This window comes from Aquarana catesbeiana, linkage group LG04 (genome assembly GCF_042186555.1).
Source record: "Aquarana catesbeiana isolate 2022-GZ linkage group LG04, ASM4218655v1, whole genome shotgun sequence".
NCBI classification, from domain to species: Eukaryota; Metazoa; Chordata; class Amphibia; order Anura; family Ranidae; genus Aquarana; species Aquarana catesbeiana.
The window spans coordinates 166,441,278-166,467,513 of record NC_133327.1 but is presented as its reverse complement, the minus strand read 5'-3'; the positions used below and the strand labels follow the sequence as shown (position 1 = coordinate 166,467,513).

The following is a 26,236-nucleotide window of genomic DNA, read 5'->3' as shown; positions in this document are numbered from 1 at the left end:
GTATACAGACAATCTTTTAAAGCACAAATACAGTAGTGTCTTTCTACAGCAAACAGTTTGGAAAGTTGTGAATTAACTCCATATAATTAGAAATGTTATTTAATCACAAAATATATGCATGGTGTATACTACAAAAAAAAAAGAAATTGTCATGTGCTGCTAATCTGTCCAGGTTTGGCTTGAAGAAACGGTGACAACCCTATGCAGAACATGTGAAAGGGCCCTGCAATGGCAGTAAATGGTTTCAAGATCAGTGGCAAGGGCCCCCAGACTGATGGAAGGCTAGGCCTGGTGCCCTGAAGGTTCTAGTTGTGCCTCTGCAGTGCATTATCTTTACAGTTAATAGAGGGTGGGTGAAATGCTACACTGGTTTGATGGGACTACAAACTGTAACAGCATGGGTTTCTCTCAAACCCATATCCGACCCAATCCCGAATCTCACCCCCTGGTGTGAATACCATAAACAGCAGCAGTATGACTAATAGTAATAGTAGGAGTAGCTACAATCACATGGCCAGAGACTTGGCATCAACTCTTGGACCAGAATCTTAGGACTGTCTTTGTTGGCATGCAATAGCCGATGACATAATACACAAGATTGCTCTTTGCTATACAGTAATTGCCAATGGAATATAAAATATCTCAAAATTTGTCAACACTTACTTGGTAGACATATATGTTTGTACTGTGAATGTGTTTAGTTTAATCATAAGTTATAATAAAAATGATGGTATCTTTGTTTCCTTATAGAATTTGTGATCTCTTTGTTCTTCAATGGCTTCTACACTGGAGTTTATCTCTAGGAGATCTCCTGTTGTGTGCACTGGAGGTTGTGTGGCATCCAGCCAGCCACTTGCAACAGGCATTGGCTTAGGTAATATAATTTTGATGTAATAAAGTGTTTAATAGTGGACTGAGACACATGAATGGCAAGAGTTTTCCAGCATTAACCAAGTTGTACAGAACAACAAATGCCTGTTGCACGTTACTCCTTTCAAACTTTTTAAATGGTTTTTAGCTTGCTGTAGCTTGCAGAGAGTCTTACCCACGGTCTTGATGTACCATCTGTTACCAGGGCTCAACAGAGGATCACCTGGAGTTTTTGGTCCTGCACTTGCACATGCACTGCCATAAGGCTTTGCTTACACTTTCGGGATGATAAAAACATACAGGTATATAAACCCCCTTCCAACTACTCCACCTTTAAAGTGGTTGTAAATCCTTACATTTACCCAGTGAAGTGACCACCCTCAAGTGATACAGAGATGAAACCAATCCTTCTACATATGTTTTACATGTTTATCTGCAGCCATCTCATATCCAGACGTTCAAAGTGTACAGTTTACATGTCTGATCGTCAGAAGGCAAGGGGCAGAGATCTGATGTGACACACCCCACAGCATAGAGCAGGGAGCTGAGTGTAATCTGAAACCTGAGTGGAGGGAATCGCCCCCCTCTCTCCCTATATGGTCTCATAGGGAAACGCTATAGCTGAGGCTGTCAATTGCCTTCTGTGTGCTGGAGCTCTCCTCTGTCCTTCTAGATCAGTTGGAGTTGGCATAACCTGTTAGTGACTAATGCAGATCGCAGAGGAAGCAGCACATCTAACTCATACTATATGCTTTTGACTGAGGCAAGTACACACAATAAAAGGATATGCTTTCTTCATTGTTCATGTCTGAAGTTTAGAACCACTTTGAGCTGCAAAAGCAGCAGACAGTGTATACATGTTACAGCCACAGTGATTTGATCAAGAACCACAGCAAAAATGAAACCTCCCATGTCACATTCAGTGGGCAGTAACTACCAGCTGCAATGTGCGACAATGCACCATGTTGTGTTAATGGGTTGCCCTATGCGTGATGAGCAAAAAACGCTCAAACGCCCCAAAAAATGCATGCAAGAATGTGCGTTCCCACTGCGCAGAGATGTGATGGGGCCCTGACAACTGAGTGTCTCCATCCACTCCCACCTATGTACATGTATAAAGCTGGCCATACACTATGCAATCTGATTGTACAATCTCTGTATATGTACCTTTTTAGATTTACCAGAACTATGGAATAAGAGGACCCACCTATCTATCACTCTGTATCCAATCAGGCAGGCCCTTGCACTACATAGTTGATGGTAGATCTAAAGGAAATTGTACAATCAGATTGCATGGTATTAACCCTACGTTCACACCTATGCATTATTTTATTTTTTTTATTTTTTTTGTGTGTGTGTTTTGCAGTTTGCAGAAATGCACAACAGTCCATTTAACATGGTTTCCTATGGTACTAGTTCACATCTATTTTGACGTTGGGGTGTCCCCTCCAAATCCATACCAGACCCGAAGGGCCTGGTATGGACCTGGGGGGGGGACCCCACACTGTTTTTTTTCGCAAATTTCTTTGCCAGTAATTTTTTTTTTTTTTTCAGCTTACAGCTGATGACTCATTGGTTGTTAGGGACGCGGCGGCCGGCTTACCGGCCCCCTCCTTAGCAACCAGTTTTATACAGTGTGTTTTACAGTGCATTTTAAAGAGGGGGGAAAAAAAGATCCAAATCCAGTCTACGGGCCTTCCTTTATCTAGATGGCAACTCACCTCCTCATAGAAGGTTAATAGATTGGTTTGGCAAGAACGATTCTTCATGAATACATGCTGATTACTGCTAATGATACCGTTCTCATTACTAAAATCTTGTATATAGTCCCTTATCATCCCCTCCAAGAGCTTGCATACTATTGATGTTAAAGTGGGGTTCCACCCAAAAAACTAAAATACCTGTAAAAATTCTAAAAAAAAAAAAAAAACAAAAAAAATTTGGATATTTTTTTTTTTTTTTCACTTACCTCTAAATGCCTGTTGCTAGGTGGTCCCTCGTAGTCTGCCTGTTCCTTTGCCTGGGCTGGTGACATCACTTCCCCCCAGGCACAGGAAGGGCTCCGCTACTATACTTACCTTTTGGGTTTATGTGTTTTAGTCAACCTACCACTAATGCCCCCAATACTACCCTCTGGAATATGTTCCGTGCTGACTCTCTACCTCTGGGCCCTAACCCCCCCCGTCGCCTAGTTTAACAACCCCTCTAACTTTTTGGCCATCTTTCCTCCCTAGCTGATCATCCCAGACATGATACAAGAGATGGTTGGAGACTGCAGACATGATACAAGAGATGGTTGGAGACTGCAGACATGATACAAGAGATGGTTGGAGACTGCAGACATGATACAAGAGATGGTTAGAGACTGCGGACATGATACAAGAGATGGTTAGAGACTGCGGACATGATACAAGAGATGGTTAGAGACTGCGGACATGATACAAGAGATGGTTAGAGACTGCGGACATGATACAAGAGATGGTTAGAGACTGCGGACATGATACAAGAGATGGTTAGAGACTGCGGACATGATACAAGAGATGGTTAGAGACTGCGGACATGATACAAGAGATGGTTAGAGACTGCGGACATGATACAAGAGATGGTTAGAGACTGCGGACAGGATACAAGAGATGGTTAGAGACTGCGGACAGGATACAGGCCCCCGAGCCTAGCTGAGCTGGCCTGAGCACAGCCTAGCTGAGGGAGCTGAGACCGCCCCTCTGCTCGAGCACAGCTGAGCCAATCCCACCCGAGCTGAGGGAAGCTGAGAATGCCCCTCTGCTCGAGCCCAAGCACAGCTGAGACTGCCAACCCCACGCCGAGGGGAGCTGAGACCGCCCCCGGCCCAAGCCCAGCCAAGCAGAGGTGTGCCAAGACCCGCCCCTGCCAGTAACTTTTTTCTGCTATATGGGGGTGCCAGTCCCCCCCCAAGGCCAAGTACACCTCATGTCAATATAAGAAAAGTTGCGCTACATTAAATATTTCTTATGTAAGAAATAGGGTGAACCAATACCATGCAGAAAACCAGGGGACACCCGAATAAGGAGTGCATCCTGAGCATCCTAAACTCCTTCAGGTGATGTATACATAAATGAATTGTGAAATAAGCAATATAGCGATAGTTGAAACAAATCATGTGCTCATCAATCAATAAATGAAAAAACAATGTCCATTGGTGTCCATATAAAGATAAAATAAAATGAGCAGCGTTTTCTTTAGATGTAATAAAAAAGTAAAAAATATGTGAGTTATAATCCACAGCAGGTATCAAGGTCCAGATATTCAGCCTTAAAATGTCCACAAATGAAAGACATCTCGATGTAAACTCTGTATGTGATAACCCTTACCGGAACCTGTGGACCCCCTCAAGAGCGGGGGTCATACAAGCAGACAGATACAGCCCTCTGCGGGGACACTTGAATCCTCTGGTATCTCGAGTCCTTTGGTTGCCTTGAGCGGTCCGCGAGGATTTCGCCAAATAGCAGTAAATGCTTAGCAGCTGGATATCCCCAGTCTGAAAAGAGAAGCAAACTTGGGCTCCCAGCCACGAGTGAGCAGACAGAAAAGGACTCCAGTCGTGTAGTAAGTTAAAATTCAAAATCTTTAATTTTAACTAGATAAGCAAAAGCTCATAAGACAACATGTACAGGGATATTGCACAGAAATATTGTATAAAGGTGCATGAATAGATAAAAAGCCAGCTAGCTAAAACAATCAATAAAAAACACCCGTGTACCGGGTCACATGTGGCGTGATTGCGTCAGCACAACGCACCGCCCTACATGTTTTGCAATACCTTGCGTCTTCCTGGGGCACGGGCGACGTGCTGACACATCACTCAAATAGCATCCACTTAGTACCAAGCCTCACTTTCACTCCAAGTTCGTTTTGGCTGTGACAGAGACCAAGCCTCGTTATTGCACGGACGACATATTGGAGCCCAGAGATCACATGGACCGCAAAAATGGTACCAAGCCTCAATCTGGGACTCCAACCTAACAGGGCGAAACCTCAATATGAAATTCATAAAGAACACATAATCATGTCTCTATATTAAACAGAGTTAAATTGCATTTGATAGTATACTGCCAAACCTTAAACATACATATAGTGCCAAAATAAAAAGGGGAGTATTTTAAACAAAGGGTTGTCTGCAGAAAAGTTCCATGAAATCAAATCCTCATATATAAACGCACAGCCGTGCCATCAAGGAGTGGTAGGCCATACAGTTGAACCATGATCGAGTATTCTTACGAGTTATCAATAAACACATTAATTTCTATATCTGTATTCAAACTATAAGGTTTGAGACCTCCCATTTTGTATATCCAGCTCTTTTCGAGCTTTGAAATGGCACACCTCTTTGGTAATGAGGCTTGGTACCATTTTTGCGGTCCATGTGATCTCTGGGCTCCTATATGTCGTCCGTGCGTTAATGAGGCTTGATCTGCGTTTTAGTCAATGGGCTTTTGGAGTGAAAGCGAGGTCTGGTTCCTGAGCGATAACGAGGCTTGGTCTCCGTCACAGCCAATACAAACTTGGAGTGAAAGTGAGGTACTAAGTGGATGCTATTTGAGTGATGGCAGCACGTTGCCCGTGCCCCAGGAAGACGCAAGGTATTGCGAAACATGTAGGGCGGTGCGTTGTGCTGACGCAATCACGCCACATGTGACCCGGTACATGGGGTTTTTTTGTTTGTTTTAGCTAGCCGGCTTTTTATCTATTCATGCACCTTTATACAATATTTCTGTGCAATATCCCTGTACATTACCTCTGTACATGTTGTCTTATGAGCTTTTGCTTATCTAGTTGCTACACAACTGGAGTCCTTTTCTGTCTGCTCACTCGTGGCTGGGAGCCCAAGTGTGCTTCTCTTTTCAGACTGGGGATATCCAGTTGCTACACACTTCAACATTGTGAACAAAATGGAGTCTCTTGTGCTTAAATGAACAATACAGTGAAAGTCCATGTCGTCTCCCATTTTGTTTATTCAACACCATTCTTCTCCAGGTTACATTCAGCCGATTGCTGGTAACCCCTGCTACATTGGCGCAGAGAGACGGCGTCCTGTTCAGCTCTCTCCTAGCTTTCTCAGAATAGGTTCATCAGGGCTGGTGGACAGTCTATTGGTAAAGTTGATCGTCACACAGGCATAGCCTGATGAGGAAGTAAATAACAAATATGAGAAATAGGAACATCACAATGTAAGCGCCTAATTTCTGTAACCATGTTGCTATGCCATATAAAAAGTCACCAAAGCCTCCTAATCCCTTAAAAGGGTTCCATCCATCTTTTAGCAATATCTCTGGCCTAATTCTGTAGTTCTCTTATTTTAGCAAGATGCCCTTTAATAATGTTCTCATTATCAGAAATGTATATACAACAGTCAGTGAGAATAACCTTACACATCCCACCTTGAGCTGCAGTGAGATAATTTAGTGTTAATCTGTGCTCTTATACTACTTTTTAAAGTGGAGCCCTTTCTTCACTTATTAAACCTATATCAGTGGTAGTATGGTTAATAATCTCATCTACAATTCTAGTGTAATTTATTTATTCTTTTCATTGCTTCTGTAGCTAAGTCCTGGGTCTCTCCAGGCCTAATGGTGACTTCCAGAGTTGGGGACAGCTGACATCCTTCTGTGTAGAGTGGGTTATAAGGCATGGTGGGTGCAATGTAAGGTAGATTAATGGGTGCCAGACACTTCTTGAATGCAAAGAGATTTATTTTCTCTTAACAGAAATGTGGGAAAGAGGGTTAGGGCCAGGACACCCTTTAGTAGTTGCAGTGTTAATTAGCAGACTCCAAGACTTGTATAGGTAGGCAGCCATGTAGGGAAAGGCACCCAAATGGACACCACATCTGCATCTGTAGACACGCTGTCTCCTATGGCAACAATCCTGAACAGTTTCAAACAAAGGTTGTAATGAACTTTCACTTCCTCCACAATCTCTCTCCTTTTTAGATGTTCACTCAATTGAGCTCCCAGTCTATCACTTAGACCTGCTGATCCACTGCTACTGGATCTCCTGAGCTCTTCAAATCTTCTCATTGAGTATCTTTCTCAAGCATCACCCCCGCGTCCCTGCTGAGTCCCTAGCTTGGCACTCAGATACTCCTCAAGCGTCACCCCACTGGCCTGCTTGGTCCCTGGCCTAGCAAACAATATTGCTCTGCAAGTTTCACCTCCACTGGCTGGGTCCCTGGCTTGACATCTGCTGAAGTTTCCCAATTCTTCACTGTCCCTGGTTGGTGAGAATACTGCTCTGGTACTTGCTTCAGCTACTCGGTGGTCCCTGGTAATAGGGTAGATGGTCCCTTAGTGGCTACAGCTTCCCCTCTACCTCCGACCAGGACAGATTCTATGGCCGGCAGAACCGTTACTTCTGGTTGGGCTGCAAGCCACAATCCCAATCCTACGCTGATCTCTTGCTTCTGGATAGGCCCTCAGACAGCCTAGCGGCCAGATGCCCCCGGGATAGGCCTCAGTCTCTGGCCTAGCAGCCCGGGGCATCACAAAACTAGTCCGCCCAGACAGCTGTCTAGGTGGCACAGAACCCCGATCACCTGACCTCACCCAAATAAATAGGCTCTCCCAGCAGGCCAAGGGACCTAAAATCCCTGCCCACTGGCTGAGACCCCCCATCTATTCTTAATCTGTCCTTGCAATGCCCTTGTCTTATCTAATGCCACCAGATACCCAGCCATCTAGTGACAGAAGCGAGAAGTGCAGCAATTCCAGAATTGGGGTAGAATCAATTGACCTCTTATCAATTGGCCAAGGCAACTATCACTTGGCATGTAAATTTTCTAGCAACCCTGCCTAAACAATTGAAGGATGCTACACTTCAATTCTCCATCCTGTCCAGGAAGGGAACCATGACCATATCATGTCACCTTCAGTGAACAGCTCTCCTTTGAACACTAAAGGGTATTCTGGACTTTGACCTGGTCGCACTATATCTTTGCGAACAGCGAAAGCAGGTAATAACTTCCCAATATGACATGTACCTGTAACATTCATAGGAAGCCAGGCGTAAGCTCTATCTCCACTTATAAAATATAACCCTCTACGTATAGATGGATGGTATACCTGCTCCTAAAAAAACTAGATGCAATAACATGAAATCTGAGGTAACCAATATTTCCACATATTGGGAACTGTGAGCCATTTGTACTATAAAGGGTTCTATATAGATCTGGGATATAATGCTATTGACTATAGTTTCCTCCATAAACTGTAATCTTTGTTCCAGTGCAATCTGAATTGCCCAGCTGTGTACATTTAGTGTTAAATGGGCATGTAATGTTTAGACAAATCTGTGGAGTGTCTATATGTTTTGAAACCATCAAACACACCCAGCAGTTACTAGCGTTTGCTATGGGTTGCATACAATTTTAACATTTGGATGAAAAGGTTAGTTTTCCATTTCTCAGTTCTCACAAACAGGAAAAGAAACATAATTTTTATAAAGGAAATCATCACTTCAGGATTTTCTTGCAATGACTTGCGTGAATCCAGGTGGGCTTTCCTTCCAACTTGACAGCTGATCTGTTGTCAAAAGCATAAAATGTGGTCTGTCAAATTTTGGTTCTAGCGGCTTTCTGATGTGTCGCTTGACCACCACCCAATCACCTGGTTGGATTCTGTGAACACCTAAAACAGAATCTGGGTCCGGGATAGAGTTGTAAACACCTTCATGTAATTTATTCAATGTTCTTTGCAAAATTTGAACATAGTATAACAGACTAGAGTGAGAAGCCTGCAACTGTTGGGGACAGCCCATGTGGTTGTTTAGGGGTAGTTCATACAGAATATAGGGCTATTGGCAAAGATTCCACCCATTTTTCAAGGCTGGGTTCATCTGATTGCGAATTGGATGCGAGTTGCTGGCCACCGCTGCCACCCCCTATTCAGGCGCCCAACCCCTTGCCCCTTCATGTAATCTGATTCTTGTGCTTTTGTGGATGGATCTCTTAAAGCCAAACTGGCAGCCACATAAGGTTGGGAGATCCTCCTCTACAGAGTCTTCTGGCCAAACGTAGTAAATTTGGGCATAACTTTTATTAAACATCTCCTCTGTCAAGCCAGTTTCATATGCCAATTTAGCTTCTGTCTCCCATGTGCAAGCTATTCTCCACATTCCTAACTGCACAGTAGCGGGCCATAATCGTGCAGAAAAGTTTGCCATACTTGTAAATCAAAAGTCCCTGCAGATTTTAAAGGTTTAGCTGTTCTATTTGTCCATTCTACCCGTTTATCTAGGGGCTCAGTATAGGTGGAACCGTACCTTCGGTTCATATATTCTCATTTTGCTCTGGGCATTTTCTGAGGGCCTCTCACCCTCAGAAAATATACCAAAGAGGATACTGGGCTAATCCTGTAGGAACTAAGAGAAACAAAACTTTCAGTAAGTGGAAGAGTGGGCTTAATGGATAAAGTAGATAGTGCCTCCACCCAGGGTGGGGCCTCTGTGAACAGAGGGGGTTTCCTTCCTGTGAAATTAATCAGTAATCTAAACAAATTAATCGGAGCAGTATATAAACAATACAAGATTTATATAAGAAGAGATTAATAATAGTACATACAGTCAATTTACAAATGGGTATTATCGGCAAATGGCCCGATAGGAGTCCTGGTGGACTTGTGCATCTATACTGGGGTATATATAGTCATTAATAGACATACCTCTAGATAAATGTTATAGCCAAATCCTGTTGTGGGGGGCCCTGAGGATGATGTGGCATGTGATTTTTGTGTTGGAGATCTGAAGACCAAATCTGAGGTGATGGGGAGATCTTCCAACTGTTGTCCAACAAGCCTGGAATGGAGCTTCTCAAGGCAGGAACTGTGGTATGCACTGTAACTCAGTCAGCCCATCTACTGTGTGCTTTAGTCCCTCCCTAATGGTTTCTAATTTGACATGAAACCAGACTTCAAAGCTAATGATCCAGAAGTGCCCGTGGGATGCCTAACCTGGCTCTGCTGGTTATTGAGCCCTAGCTATACAGTAGAAACCCAGACTAAAAGAGACAGGGTTAACTAGAATAGCAGGTCACCTACCAATATACTAGAAGGTTACCATTACACATACAGTAGCACAGACCTATCTGGCACTGTGCATATGAAATAAAAACAAAGAAAGGACAGAGATATTCTGTCACAAGATATATTCTTAGCAGCTACAGTTAGTGATATTAAAGTCTTTGTTGTTTTTTAAAAAAAAAAAAAAAAACATGTTGGTATAATTACCCGCTCTGTGTAATGGGTTTGCCGCCCCAATTCTCCTCTTCTCTGGTCCCTCGCCAGTGCTCTTGGGGGGGCCCCCCTGCCGAGTGCCCCCACAGCAAACGGGTTGCTATGGAGCACCCAAACTGAGCCGCTGCCATCCAGACATGGAGCTGCAGGTCGGCCCCACCCCCTCCCTCTTCTCATTGGCTTACTGACTTTGACAGCAGTGGCTGTGTCTCAGCCAATTGGGAGGGAGAGTCCCGCATAGTCAATGCTCCCATGCAACATGGTTGGATCGAGATTGGGCTCAGGTAAGTGTAAGGGAGGCTGCTGCACACAGAATTTTTTATTTTTTTTTTTTTTTATCCTAATGCTTAGCATGCATTAAGGTAAAAAAAAAAAAACTGGCTTTAGAACCACTTCATATCCTATGAATACTTGCATACTAGTCCATTCTGGCTTAGGGTTTAGTAGCATGGGCAGGACTGAGACGCTCTCCACTTCCTCCTTCTGGGGTTTCAAAGCCAACAACCCAGGGAAAGGATGTGCATAAATAATATATTTACAGTCATTTTACAATTTCAGACAGAGGACAACAGATCCCTACACAGGCATTTAGGTGGCAGCAGGATGACCTCCTAAACACCTGAAAGCTGGTGCTTAGCCGAGCTCTGAAAAGCAAACCACAGCAGGTTGATTATTTTTTAGCGCATTGGCTAGCGTGAACTTGACCTAAATCTGTCCAGTACTACTACTACACACACCTACTAGATCTACCTCTCTAATGACCATAGTATTTGAACACCGGTATAATGAGCACATTGGTTTATCTGTATTTACATTAAAAGGTCAGAGCAAGACTAAAATAGACATACTAACTGTAGCCTTTTGTTAAATTCAGATGTAAGCTATATATCATTATTAGTTTTGTGACATTCGTTATGATCAATGTTATTTTCAATGAGTTTAGTATGATTTCATAACATTCTTTTCTATTTGATTGTAGATATTTTGAAGAAAGGCGGCAATGCAGCTGATGCAGCGGTGGCAGTAGCTGCTGCCCTTAATGTCACTGAGCCCACAAGCACTGGTATTGGCGGTGATTGTTTCTGTTTGTTTTACAAAGCAGAAAACAAAAAGGTCTATGGCCTTAATGGAAGGTAGTGCTATCTATTTCCCTTGTCTCTGTGCAGGCTGTCTTGCGTTGTGTAAAAGTAAAACATCACTTATTTCAATGTGACAGTAATATGTCAAGGAACAACCTTGACAAACATTTTAAATCTGATATATTTGTTTCAAACTATATGGTTTACTAAAATGATCAGTTCAGGCCAGTCTTACATGGGAGCTTTTGTAGTAGGCCTCTAAATCAGTTTTCCATACATTTTGGATGAGTTGAAAGCAAAACACACAGCATTGCTACCTCCTCTCCTTAATCATATAGAATGTATACATCGGTGCTCAGGCAGTCAGACGCTGTGAGCCCTGTAGAGACTAAATCTTGAAAAAAGTGCTGGCACTTCAGTAAAATCCACAAGCAGATACAGTGGGGAGAAAAATTAATTGATCCCCTGCAGATTTTGTAAGTTTGCCCACTTACAAAAAAATAAAGGATGTATAATTTTTATCATAAAAGTGTATTTTAAAGGATAGAGACAGAATATCAACCAAAAATGCAGAAAAAACACATGACACAAAGGTTATAAATTGAGTTGCAGTTCAGTGACTAAAATAAGTATTTGAACGCCAAGCAAAAAATGACTTAGTACTTGGTGGAGAAACCCTTGTTGGCAAGCACAGAGGTAAGACATTTCTTGTAGTTGGTGACCAGGTTTGCACACATCTCAGGAGGGATTTTGGTCCACTCTTCTTTACAGATCTTCTCTAAATCCTTAAAGCGGAATTCCACCCAAAAGTGGAAGTGGAAGCTCCACTTATCTAACCCCCCCCCCCCCCCCCTCCGATGCCACATTTGGCACCTTTCAGGGGGGATGGGGAAGTGGGTACCTGGTTTTTGACAGGCATCTGTCCCCACTTCCGAGAGATCTTGCCAAGATCACTCGGAAGTTCAGCCCCCCTACTCCCACCTCAACCCACCACCCCCCCCGCCCACCAGGCTATTCAAAGAGCAGCGCGCTTCGCACATGCGCAGTAGGGAACCGGCTGGTAAGTGTCCTAATATACATATATAAATACAGTATGTGCTGACTTTTAATTTGTTGCTGGGGGGAGGGCGGGACTCTGCTTTAAGGTTTCTTGGCTGTTGCTTGGCAACTCAGTTTCAGCTCCCTCCCATAAATTTTCGATAGGATTAGGGTCTGGAGACTGGCTCCACCACTCCCTGACCTTAATGTGCTTCTTCTGGAGTCACTCCTTTGTTGCCTTGGTGGTATGTTTTGGGTCATTGTCATGCTTGAAGACCAATCCATGACCCATCTTCAGTGTTCTGCCTGAGTGAAGAAGGTTCTCATCAAAGATTTTACAATACATGGGCCCCATCCCTTGGCCCCTCAATGCAGCAAAGTTGGCCTGTACCTTTTTTAGCAGTGAAACAACCCCAAATCATAATGTTTCCACCTCTGTGCTTGACTCTAGGGATGGTGTTCTTGGAGTCATAGTCAACATTTTTCTTCCCCCCCCCCCATACTTGGATCCATTTATTTTTAATCTAGTGATCGTGCATATTCTAATAAGATACATTTTTGGATCGGGGTTCACGAATATCCTCCCTCAACACCAGATACAATCCCTCTAATACCAGACATTCTCATAGCAAAGACAAATCACAATGATCTGCAACAACTCTCTCTTGCAACAAACTCCTCTCTGACCAGGTTTGAATTATATATTGTGCAAGAGTGATGCGTTTGGGCACTTCTGCCTAAATGGCTGCACTGCTAGTGCAATAAAGTATATAAAGTAAGTTTGATTGTCAGTTCCACAGTCTAATGCAATTCTTAGGTTTGGAAAATTAGGGGCCTAACTGTATTCAGTTGCATCTTTAAAAAAAAAAAAAAAAATTCTGAATATTTTTGTTATATACAAATAACTAATCTCCCAAAATAAGGAATTAAACCGGAGTTCCACCCAAAAATGGAACTTCCACTTTTTGGATCCCCCCCCCCCCCCCGGTGTGACATTTGGCACCTTTCAGGGGGGAGGAGGGAGCGGATACCTATATAATGTCCATATATTAAAAGTCAGCAACTGCAGTATTTGTAGCTGCTGGCTTTTAATATACATATTTTTTTTTTTTTCAGCGAACCTCCGCTTTAACACAAATTTAAAACAAATGTAGTCAATCTTTCGAAATAACAAAAGAATAACAAAACTTCCAAAAAAAATACGAATCAATGCGGAACAATGAATGAATATATATAGATAGAGATATATATATAATCTATCTCTCCCGTTCCAAAATTATTCTAACATAGCGGTGACGAAATCTTTTACTTAAAGTGGGATTCCGGCCAGCGAATTTTTTTTTTTTTTTTTTAAAGTCAGCAGCTACAAACATTGTAGCTGCTGACTTTAAATAAGTACTTACCTGTCCTGGGTGCCCACGATGTCGACCGCCCGAGGCCGACCCGTCCCTCGGCTCTCGGGTCCCGGCACCACCATCCTAACTAAGGGAAACAGGCAGTGGAGCCTTGCGGCTTCACTGCCAGTTTCCTACTGCGCACGCGCAAGCAGGGCGGTGCTCTGTGAATGGCCCCGTGGTTTTCTGGGAACACACACAGTTCCCAGAAGGCAACGGGACTGCTCACCGAGGAACAGGACACTCCGCGGAATAGTCAGAGGCAGATTAGGAAGACTGCCTAGCAACAAGGGTTCAGGTAAGTTTAAAAACACAAATTTTGTCAAATGGTTTTTTAGGATTTTTGGTGCAATTTTTTTTTTTAATTTATTTTATTTTTTTTTCAGGGTGGCCCTCCACTTTAACGAGTGAAAACAAAATTTTCCCTTGTGTACATCTCTACTTTTCAGTATTGTAAAAATGTATTTACTGTCATTGTATTATATGATGTGACATTAACCACTTCCCACCCGTAGGATGTAAAGATGTTTCTTTCCCTGGAAAGCAGAGATCGCTTTTTTTTTTTTTTTTTTTTTTTTTTTTTTTTTCATGCTTTCTAAGGTAGAGGAGATATCTGGGGTTGTGGGCGGGCCATACTGTGCAAATTTCTTTCCTGCAATCACAAGGGAATCAGCATTTGTCTTCTCCCGGCGGGGGAAGCCATCCCCGTCGGGAGAAGACCGTAATTATCGCTAGTGGCTATAGTAGCCGCTAGCAATAATCGCAAGAGAATCCGGCAGGCGATTGATCAACTGGGTACATTCAGCCTGCCCATAACGGTTCGAATCTTGACTGGTTCAGCAGAAATCGTCCGAAATTCAAACTGTGTATGGCTGGCCTTATTGACCCCCAGATGTCTACAGAAAGCAAACCTGTCATGCCTTATTCTTATTACAAGAGATGTTAACATTTCTTGTAATGGTAATAAAAGTCAAAAAGATTAAAAGGATAATGTACTTTTTTTTTTTTTTTTTTTTGCGCCCCTGTCCCCTTGTGCTTGCACGCAGAAGTGAACGCATACATAGGTCGCGTCTGCATATGTAAGCGGTGTTCGCACCACACATGTGAGGTATCGCCACAGATGTTATAGCAATAATTCTAGCCCTAGACCTCCTTTGCACCTCTAGACTGGTAACCTGTAAAAAAATTTAAAGTGTAGCCTTTGGAGATTTTTAAGCACCAAAGTTTTTTAAAACAGGACATGTTTATCTATTTTCTTAGCGTAACATCTTTTATATTTTACTAAAATATTGGGTTATATATTGTGTGGTGTTTTGTTTTTTTTGTTTTTTTTTTTTTTGCATTAAAATTCATTAAAGTGTATTTATTACAAATTGTGTTTGAAAAATTGCAGCGCAAATACAGTGGGACATAAATTACAATGACCACCATTTTATTCTCCAAGGCCTCTGCTAAAATATATATGTATGTGTGTACATATACATGTAGGAGAGAAATGTCATAACTGGCCTGGGCTGGAAGTGGTTAATATGACTTCACTTTTTGCCCACTGTACTAACTGCAGCACTGATAAATGGAGGGACCATTGCTGAAGTGCATACTTCAATTTATCTTTATCTTCTGGTTGCTTTCTTGCTGTATTTCCCAGCACAACCAAGAACAATGCAAAGTATTTTAATACATGCCTATTACACATGCTACACCATAAAGTAATAGACCAGTTATTAATTTTGTGGTGTTTTTGACCACCATTAATGTCAAGCGTTTGTCCTGGTAAAATGTTTTATCTGTTCCTGAGTGTATCAGAGGGTATATCATTTGTCAGTTTGTTAACTTGCTAATTCTGTTTACTTTTGTGCAGTGGCAGATGTCCAAGGGCATTGAGTCTGCAAGTACTGAAACAGCAAGGTTTCGATGAGGAAAACCCTGTCCCGCCTTCGCACGTTCACAATGTCACAGTGCCAGGTGCTGCGGCTGCCTGGGTTGATACTGTTGACCTCTTTGGCGGTAAGAAGGTAATATTCTACATTCCATGTAGAATTGGAGTGTTCACAACAACTCTGGCTTATTACAGGGCTCAGTTGCAAAAGAAAATTTGTAATATTGTGCAGCATGATATGCTACAGTGTAGGCTGCCTATAAAAGTTAAATGCTTAATTAAGTATGTAGGCATGAACCAACTGCCTCTCAGGCTGTAGAGTGCTCCCTAAACATGGCAACCTAGAAAACGTTACTTTTCCTATTAAGGGCAAATTACAGGTTCTCTAGCTAAGCAATCCCCTACCGCCATGTTCACCCACCTTTCCATTCCTCCATTGGAGTTAACGGAAATACTCGCTGCCTCTGGGGATGGGACAGCTGGTGATTTTCTTCTTTTTCCCATGATGCTCAAGGCTGGGTGGGCCAATGGCCAAGCCTGATACTGTCACATAATGTAGTAGAGTACGTCATTAACCTTGTGTAGGCTCCAACCGTATCCAGCATTTCGATTACACAGGTTTTTATCAGAAGAATAGTTGCCCAAGGGGAAGTGTGAGAGAAAGGGAATATCTATAGACTGCCATATGTAAGCAGAATAAAGTATGGACATGTGCAGTAATAAAAAAATGATATAAACATGTGATCCGTACAAGCAATGTTGTTGCCCCAAATATTTGTGAAGTGTCACTCACACTGTACTCTCTATAGCTGACCCTGGCAGAGATCTTACAGCCGGCCATTGAACTAGCGGAGTCTGGCTTTCCAGTGTCTGAAGTTTCTGCTTTCCAATGGAATGCCACAGCCAACAAGCTCCAGGCTGCAAACAACAAGTATGGTACAGAACTGCTGATTAATGGACAAGCTCCAGACCATGGGCAACTCTTCAGAAATCCCTCACTGGCAAACACATTCAAGGTATTTTTTTTTTCCTTCCTGTCAGTGAGAGACATATGGCAATGTATGCAGTGTGTGCAGTAAAAATCTGATCACATTCTGTTAAAGTAGATCTAAACCCACTTATTTTTATGAGCTTTAACATCTTAATAATATAGTTTCAAACGTTGTATTTAAATTTGCAGATTTGTTAAAAGAATACCTGGTGGTCATGTAGGTTTTTGTTTAGACACTTCCTGTTATAGGGTGATATTTGTCTCCCAATTGTGCTCCTATGTTCTCCATCACTTGTGCCCTGGTGGAAAGACTACAAGTTACTGTGCCCACAGGAAGCCAGTCCTGAGCAATGATGTGCAGATAACAAAGGAGCATTTGAGTGTAAATAGACAAGCAATTGATACGTGACACCAGGGTGGATTTGATTTAAACCCCTAGTAAAACGGCTTGATTTAATTCAACTTTATTTAAATCATAATTTTTAGAGAGCAACTGTGATCTCTGACGCGATGTTGACTCACCGACAGTCCCATTTACTAATTTAATGGGACGGCTGGTGATGAGGCAGTGACACAACAAGGTGAGGGACATGACGTCAGCAGGTGACTGGATGCCCGCTAACAGGCGCTGCCATGATGGATCTGAAATGACAGGTGCTCTTTAAATGTAAGGACTCCTTCTTACTGGTAGTTACTGTGAAATTGTGTGAATGCATCAATTCAGTGCATGTTATCTCCGCTTGCAGAGCTTGGATTCATTGAATGTAAATATTGCAGAATATACAGCCTCATGCTATATAACGAAGCTCCATTTCATGCTGAATGAACTAAATTATTAATGCATCTTAAATAGAAAACTATCTTTAGATAGATTTTATACTCCAAAAGCATTTTATTGAAATTTGATAAAAAAAATCAAAAATACTTTTTTTTTTTTTTTTCAATGATTTTTATCCACCCTGCGTGACATAGAGCAAAATCCAGTTGGGCTTCAGATCTACTTTAATTCACCAGAAGGCGGGGGCGTGGCCAAGACCGGCATGTGAGAGGACGCACTTCTCACAGCTCCTGCCTGATCTGTCCATTGATCCTTCCCTGGCATCCCTGATCCTGCTTTCTTCGGCCCCCCAGCTGGCTACCGAGTCCCAGTACCCCCCAGACCCACCGCCGGCCCTCTGCACAAGAGGGAAAACCCGCCGAGGCCTGTCTGAGATGGCGGGACCGAACTCCCAAGATGGCGCCGCCACGCCTGCAGCCCTGGCACAGAGCGCACCCCGGACGGCAGATAAGCTAAAAGAAGGCAGCAGCAGGAAAACCCTGAAGTCATCGGGTAAGGAGCAGTATAGAGATATCCTATACTATACCCAGAAAATACAGGGTCCCGGGGCGGTGGATGCGGGGGGGTTCAGGTCACAGAGGGGGAGAGGCTGACATGCCAGCACAAGCAGACTGAGAAATGGACACAGTTAGCACTCCTAACCTCTTCATGGAGGCTGAAGCTCGCCCCCCCCCAGAAGATACATCAGAGACTCTGGAGCAAGCAACATTAGCTGAAATTCTGAAAGCAGTTCATATGTGCACAGCTGCAGTCATTGTCATGAAAGATCAGTTGGGGGGTGTTAGAGAAGAGATGTCATTTCTCAGACAAGACCTGCAAAAGGTCAGGGAAAGAGCCACAGCAGTGGAAACGAGAGTTAGTGACATAGAAGACAGACTACCTCCACTTTCACAAGAAGCCAGAGCAGCACACTGCATGGCCCAAGACACTTATAATAGAGCTGAGGACACTGAAAATCGTTTACGCAGGAATAAAGTTCGCATTGTGGGGCTCCCCGAAAAATCTGCGGGTAAAGATCCCACTACCTTTGTGGAAAATTGGTTTATTGAGATCTTTGGCCGGGACGCATTTTCCCCCTTCTTCACAGTGGAGAGAGCCCACAGGGTCCCAGGCCGGCCTCCCCTGCAGGGGGCCCCTCCCAGGTCAATGCTGGTCAAGCTACTACACTACCAGGACAGGGAAGCTATATTACGTTGTGCACGCGAGAAGGCGAATATTAAGTTCAATGGCGTCAGAGTGTCCTTCTAGCCTGACTTCTCCACGGAGGTGCAGAGAAGTAGAGCGAAATTCGGGGAGGTCAAGAAAAGTCTGAGGGCCCTGCAATTACCATATGCTATGCTCTACCCGGCTAAACTGCGTGTGACGGCAGACGGGCATGCTCAGTTCTTTGAGTCAGCTAGAGAAGCAGCGATGTGGTTGGATCACAATGAACAAGCCCTGCGACACCATCGGGCGGATGCAGAGGGTGACTGGCCCTGACATGCAGTCAAGGATACCAAGTAAATCAGCTGGTCAGGATGCTGCAATTTTTCATATGGCTAGGTAGTTGCCCATACCTGTCTTCCTCATTGCCATCCTTCAGCATATTTGGCTCTTCTTTCCCTTGTTTGAATGCCGGGGATATATTTCATTTTTAGAAATGCTGGGGAAAAGAACTGTGATTTTCTTTATTTTTTGACTACACATCTCTTTGTTTCGTTGGCAATGCGAGATCAATCAGTTGGCCTATCTTTAGGCTGTGTTGCCAGGCAAGGCTTTGCCCGGTGGGCGAAGTTGTTTTGGATGTTCCTACTATTTTGCTCCATACTGGCGGGCACTAACGTCAGTGAGGTGTGCCCGACATGGTCTTACCCTGCTACATTGGATCTAAAGTTTGATGGCATCGTTGTGCCTAGTTGTCGTTCACAGTGTACACTATTCTACAGTCCAGAGACTTACCTTCTTTTGCATACTAGCCTCCTAGACAATTCAACAGCCCACTGCAACTCTATCTATCATTGCTTCCATGGACTTGCCACATAGATGAATATTGAAAGCCCCAGCTTGCTGATGTCTTTGCTTCTACAATGGCGGGATCTTCGTCTTTGATTTCTTGGAATGTTAGGGGCATGAACTCCCCCCTTAAAAGTACAATGATATTTACTTGTCTAAAAAAGTTTTATCCTGCTATCTTATGCCTACAGGAAACACACTTGACTGTGGAGACTAAGAGTTGCCTGAAATATGCATGGATTGGATAGGATGGGCCTATCACTCCACTCACACCTCCTTTTCTCAGGGTGTGAGTGTAGTGATACACAGATCCCTGGATTTTCAGGAATATGCATCTAAAATAGATTCAGAGGGGAGATTTGTGTTTTTTTACACTGTCGCATTGATACTTTGCAATGTATTTTGGCCTGTGTGTATATACCTCCTCCATTTGATGCACGGGTGCTTCGGCTTCTCCTGGAGTTTTTGGGGGGAAAGCCGAACCTCCCTATGCTGCATGTGGGGGACTTTAATAGTTGGCTGGACCCCGGTTTGGACAAGCATCCACCTCCGGGTCTACAGGTTCCACGCAGGGTAACACCTCTTGCTAGGCTATTACAGGAGCTGGGATGGTTAGACATATGGAGATACAGAAACCCTGCAATTAAACAATTCTCCTGCTTTTCAAAAACCCACGGGTCGCTATCCAGGATAGATTTAGCTGTTGGGAACTAAGCTATGCTCCCCTCGGTTTCTGACATCTCTTACAAACCCAGGTGTGTATCGGATCGCTCCTATATGGTAATAAACCTTATTGTGACACAGGCTTCTACACTGTCAAAAGCTCCCTGGAAATGTAATGCCTTTTGGCTTCAGCGGTTTACATCCCCCGAGGAACTAGTGGGGAGCATCCAGAAATTTTTTAAGCACCAGCCTAATTCAGCCGCTGTTCTGGCAGAGTGGTTGACATTTAAATCCTATTTAAGACGGTTGCTAAACAATGAAGTCACCAAGGTTAAAAAGCATTCTGAAGCTTTTAGAGAAGATCTGGAGGTACAGGTCCAGTCCCTGGAGGTGAAATATGTGCAGGATCCCACTGATTCCGCTAGGGGGGCTTGGCAGGCGGCTCAATCGGCTTATGAGCACCTCCTGGCCTCGACGGCGGAAAAGAGGGTTTTTTCCAAAACCGCTTTTTTTGAGGAGGGGGAAACAGGCCGTCTTTTGGCTAGAATTGCTAATTCAGAACAGAAATCTCCAGTTATTGGAACCATAAAAAACACTGGGGGGCAGTTGGTACACTCTCCTGATTTAATACTAAAAACACTAGCAGAGTTTTATGACGCATTGTATCGCCCAGCCTCGGTGCATAGCTCTGGGGAATTGTATAGTTATTTGGATGAAATTGCTTTCCCGCAGCTTTCAACTTCTCAATGTAAGGAGTTAGACTCTCCATTATCCCTGGAGGAGCTGCAAGTAGCGGTGGCAGCGTTTCCTAATTGTAAAGCCCCTGGGGGGGATGATATCCCCATGGAGATTTACAAAAGCTACTCTGAGGTATTGCTACCCAAATTGTTGGAAGTGTTTAATGCAGCTAAGGTACAGTCTGTCCTTCCACCTTCTATGTCTCAAGCCCATATTGTGTTGATTTTAAAACAGGGGAAGGATCCAGTAGATCCGGCCTCGTATAGGCCGATATCGTTACTTCAGTCGGATATTAAAATACTGGCAAAAATACTAGCCCTTAGGTTAAACAAGGTAATCTCTTCAGTTATACACCCGGACCAGGTGGGATTTATGCCCAATAAGTCCACAGCGATAAACCTAAGAAGGCTATTCCTTAACCACTTGCCGACCGCCTAACGTATATATACGTCGGCAGAATGGCACGGGCAGGCAGAATCACGTACCTGTACGTGATCTGCCTCCCGCGGGCGGGGGGTCCGATCGGACCCCCCCCCGGTGCCATCGGCGGTCGGCATCTGACTGGGAGCGTCGGGAGGCGAGGGGGAGACCATCCGATCGTGGCCCCCCCCTCGCGATCGCTCCCAGCCAATGGGAATCCTCCTCTGCCTGTGTGTAGTTTCACACAGGCAGAGGATGTGATGTCATCTCTCCTCGGTCTGGCAGTTTCCGTCCCAGCGCCGAGGAGAGAAGACATGTAAGTCTACACAACACAAACACACACAGTAGAACATGCCAGGCATACCTTACACCCCCGATCCCCCCCCGATCGCCCCCCGATCCCCCCCCAATCACCCCCCCCCCCCCGTCACAAACTGACATTAGCAGTATTTTTTTTTTTTTTTTTTTTTTTTTTTTCTGATTACTGCATAATGTCAGTTTGTGACAGTTACAGTGTTAGGGCAGTGAGTATTACCCCCCTTTAGGTCTAGGGTACCCCCCTAACCCCCCCTAATAAAGTTTTAACCCCTTGATCACCCCCTGTCACCAGTGTCACTAAGCGATCATTTTTCTGATCGCTGTATTAGTGTCGCTGGTGACGCTAGTTAGAGACGTAAATATTTAGGTTCGCCGTCAGCGTTTTATAGCGACAGGGACCCCCATATACTATCTAATAAATGTTTTAACCCCTTGATTGCCCCCTAGTTAACCCTTTCACCACTGATCACCATATAAGTGTTACGGGTGACGCTGGTTAGTTTGTTTATTTTTTATAGTGTCAGGGCACCCGCCGTTTATTACCTAATAAAGGTTTAGCCCCCTGATCGCCCGGCGGTGATATGCGTCGCCCCAGGCAGCGTCAGATTAGCGCCAGTACCGCTAACACCCTCGCACGCAGCATACGCCTCCCTTAGTGGTATAGTATCTGATCGGATCAATATCTGATCCGATCAGATCTATACTAGCGTCCCCAGCAGTTTAGGGTTCCCGAAAACGCAGTGTTAGCGGGATCAGCCCAGATACCCGCTAGCACCTGCGTTTTGCCCCTCTGCCCGGCCCACCCAAGTGCAGTATCGATCGATCACTGTCACTTACAAAACACTAAACGCATAACTGCAGCGTTCGCATAGTCAGGCCTGATCCCTGCGATCGCTAACAGTTTTTTTGGTAGCGTTTTGGTGAACTGGCAAGCACCAGCCCCAGGCAGCGTCAGATTAGCGCCAGTACCGCTAACACCCACGCACGCACCGTACACCTCCCTTAGTGGTATAGTATCTGATCGGATCAATATCTGATCTGATCAGATCTATACTAGCGTCCCCAGCAGTTTAGGGTTCCCACAAACGCAGTGTTAGCGGGATCAGCCCAGATACCTGCTAGCACCTGCGTTTTGCCCCTCCGCCCGGCCCAGCCCAGCCCACCCAAGTGCAGTATCGATCGATCACTGACACTTACAAAACACTAAACACATAACTGCAGCGTTCGCAGAGTCAGGCCTGATCCCTGCGATCGCTAACAGTTTTTCTGGTAGCGTTTTGGTGAACTGGCAAGCACCAGCCCCAGGCAGCGTCAGGTTAGCGCCAGTACCGCTAACACCCACGCACGCAGCATACGCCTCCCTTAGTGGTATAGTATCTGATTGGATCAATATCTGATCCGATCAGATCTATACTAGCGTCCCCAGCAGTTTAGGGTTCCCACAAACGCAGTGTTAGCGGGATCAGCCCAGATACCTGCTAGCACCTGCGTTTTGCCCCTCCGCCCGGCCCAGCCCAGCCCACCCAAGTGCAGTATCGATCGATCACTGACACTTACAAAACACTAAACGCATAACTGCAGCGTTCGCAGAGTCAGGCCTGATCCTTGCGATCGCTAACAGTTTTTTTGGTAGCGTTTTGGTGAACTGGCAAGCACCAGCAGCCTAGTACACCCCGGTCGTAGTCAAACCAGCACTGCAGTAACACTTGGTGACGTGGCGAGTCCCATAAGTGCAGTTCAAGCTGGTGAGGTGGCAAGCACAAGTAGTGTCCCGCTGCCACCAAGAAGACAAACACAGGCCCGTCGTGCCCATAGTGCCCTTCCTGCTGCATTCGCCAATCCTAATTGGGAACCCACCACTTCTGCAGCGCCCGTACTTCCCCCATTCACATCCCCAACCAAATGCAGTCGGCTGCATGAGAGGCATTTTCTTTATGTCCTCTCGAGTACCCCTACCCAACGAACCCCCCAAAAAAGATGTCGTGTCTGCAGCAAGCGCGGATATAGGCGTGACACCCGCTATTATTGTCCCTCCTGTCCTGACAATCCTGGTCTTTGCATTGGTGAATATTTTGAACGCTACCATGCACTAGTTGAGTATTAGCGTAGGGTACAGCATTCCACAGACTAGGCACACTTTCACAGGGTCTCCCAAAATGCCATCGCATTTTGAGAGACCCGAACCTGGAACCGGTTACAGTTATAAAAGTTAGTTACAAAAAAAAGTGTAAAAAAAAAAAAACACATACAAAAATATAAAATAAAAAAAAAATAGTTGTCGTTTTATTGTTCTCTCTCTCTCTCTATTCTCTCTCTATTGTTCTGTTCTTTTTTACTGTATTATATTCTGCAATGTTTTATTGTTATTATGTTTTATCATGTTTGCTTTTCAGGTATGCAATTTTTTATACCTTACCGTTTACTGTGCTTTATTGTTAACCATTTTTTTGTCTTCAGGTACGCCATTCACGACTTTGAGTGGTTATACCAGAATGATGCCTGCAGGTTTAGGTATCATCTTGGTATCATTCTTTTCAGCCAGCGGTCGGCTTTCATGTAAAAGCAATCCTAGCGGCTAATTAGCCTCTAGACTGCTTTTACAAGCAGTGGGAGGGAATGCCCCTCCCCCCCCAACGTCTTCCGTGTTTTTCTCTGGCTCTCCTGTCTCAACAGGGAACCTGAAAATGCAGCCGGTGATTCAGCCAGCTGACCATAGAGCTGATCAGAGACCAGAGTGGCTCCAAACATCTCTATGGCCTAAGAAACCGGAAGCTACGAGCATTTTAGGACTTAGATTTCGCCGGATGTAAACAGCGCCATTGGGAAATTGGGAAAGCATTTTATCACACCGATCTTGGTGTGGTCAGATGCTTTGAGGGCAGAGGAGAAATCTAGGGTCTAATAGACCCCAATTTTTGCAAAAAAGAGTACCTGTCACTACCTATTGCTATGATAGGGGATATTTACATTCCCTGAGATAACAATAAAAATGATTAAAAAAAAAAAAAAAATGAAAGGAACAGTTTAAAAATAAGATAAAAAAATAATAATAATAAAGAAAAAAAAAAAAAAAAAAAAAAAGCACCCCTGTCCCCCCTGCTCTCGCGCTAAGGCGAACGCAAGCGTCGGTCTGGCGTCAAATGTAAACAGCAATTGCACCATGCATGTGAGGTATCGCCGCGAAGGTCAGATCGAGGGCAGTAAGTTTAGCAGTAGACCTCCTCTGTAAATCTAAAGTGGTAACCTGTAAAGGCTTTTAAAGGCTTTTAAAAATGTATTTAGTTTGTCGCCACTGCACGTTTGTGCGCAATTTTAAAGCATGTCATGTTTGGTATCCATGTACTCGGCCTAAGATCATCTTTTTTATTTCATCAAACATTTGGGCAATATAGTGTGTTTTAGTGCATTAAAATGTAAAAAAGTGTGTTTTTTCCCCAAAAAATGCGTTTGAAAAATCGCTGCGCAAATACTGTGTGAAAAAAAAAAATGAAACACCCACCATTTTAATCTGTAGGGCATTTGCTTTAAAAAAAATATATAATGTTTGGGGGTTCAAAGTAATTTTCTTGCAAAAAAAAATTATTTTTTTATGTAAACAATAAGTGTCAGAAAGGGCTTTGTCTTCAAGTGGTTAGAAGTGTGGGTGATGTGTGACATAAGCTTCTAGATGTTGTGCATAAAATGCCAGGACAGTTCAAAACCCCCCCAAATGACCCCATTTTGGAAAGTAGACACCCCAAGCTATTTGCTGAGAGTCATGTTGAGTCCATGGAATAATTTATATTGTGACACAAGTTGCGGGAAAGAGACAATTTTTTATTTTTTTTATTTTTTTTTGCGCAAAGTTGTCACTAAATGATATATTGCTCAAACATGCCATGGGAATATGTGAAATTACACCCCAAAATACATTCTGCTGCTTCTCCTGAGTACGGGGATACCACATGTGTGGGACTTTTTGGGAGCCTAGCCGCGTACGGGACCCCGAAAACCAAGCACCGCCTTCAGGCTTTCTAAGGCCGTAAATTTTTGATTTCACTCTTCACTGCCTATCACAGTTTCGGAGGCCATGGAATGCCCAGGTGGCAAAAAAACCCCCCAAATGACCCCATTTTGGAAAGTAGACACCCCAAGCTATTTGATGAGAGGTATAGTGAGTATTTTGCAGACCTCACTTTTTGTCACAAAGTTTTGAAAATTGAAAAAAGAAAAAAAAAAATTTTTTTTTCTCGTCTTTCTTTATTTTCAAAAACAAATGAGAGCTGCAAAATACTCACCATGCCTCTCAGCAAATAGCTTGGGGTGTCTACTTTCCAAAATGGGGTCATTTGGGGGGGGTTTGTGCCACCTGGGCATTCCATGGCCTCCGAAACTGTGATAGGCAGTGAGGAGTAAAATCAAAAATGTACGCCCTTAGAAATCCTGAAGGCAGTGATTGGTTTTCGGGGTCCCGTACGCGGCTAGGCTCCCAAAAAGTCCCACACATGTGGTATCCCCATACTCAGGAGAAGCAGCTAAATGTATTTTGGGGTGCAATTCCACATATGCCCATGGCCTGTGTGAGCAATATATCATTTAGTGACAACTTTGTGCAAAAAAAAAAAAAAAAAAAAAAAATTTGTCACTTTCCCGCAACTTGTGTCAAAATATAAAACATTCCATGGACTCAACATGCCTCAAAGCAAATAGCTTGGGGTGTCTACTTTCCAAAATGGGGTCATTTGGGGGGGTTTTATGTCATCTGGGCATTTTA

The 26,236-nt window shown here is 43.9% G+C and overlaps 1 protein-coding gene across 1 annotated transcript in view; it reads left to right on the top strand.

The window, feature by feature from the left end:
* Positions 1-756: 756 nt before the first annotated feature.
* LOC141139619 (glutathione hydrolase-like YwrD proenzyme) overlaps positions 757-26,236 on the top strand; it is a 114,371-nt gene continuing 88,891 nt past the window's right edge. Inside the window, 4 exon segments of the mRNA XM_073625923.1 lie at positions 757-874; positions 11,113-11,266; positions 15,506-15,659; positions 16,333-16,539. Coding sequence (XP_073482024.1) covers positions 775-874; positions 11,113-11,266; positions 15,506-15,659; positions 16,333-16,539 — 615 coding nt within the window. The 5' untranslated portion in view covers positions 757-774.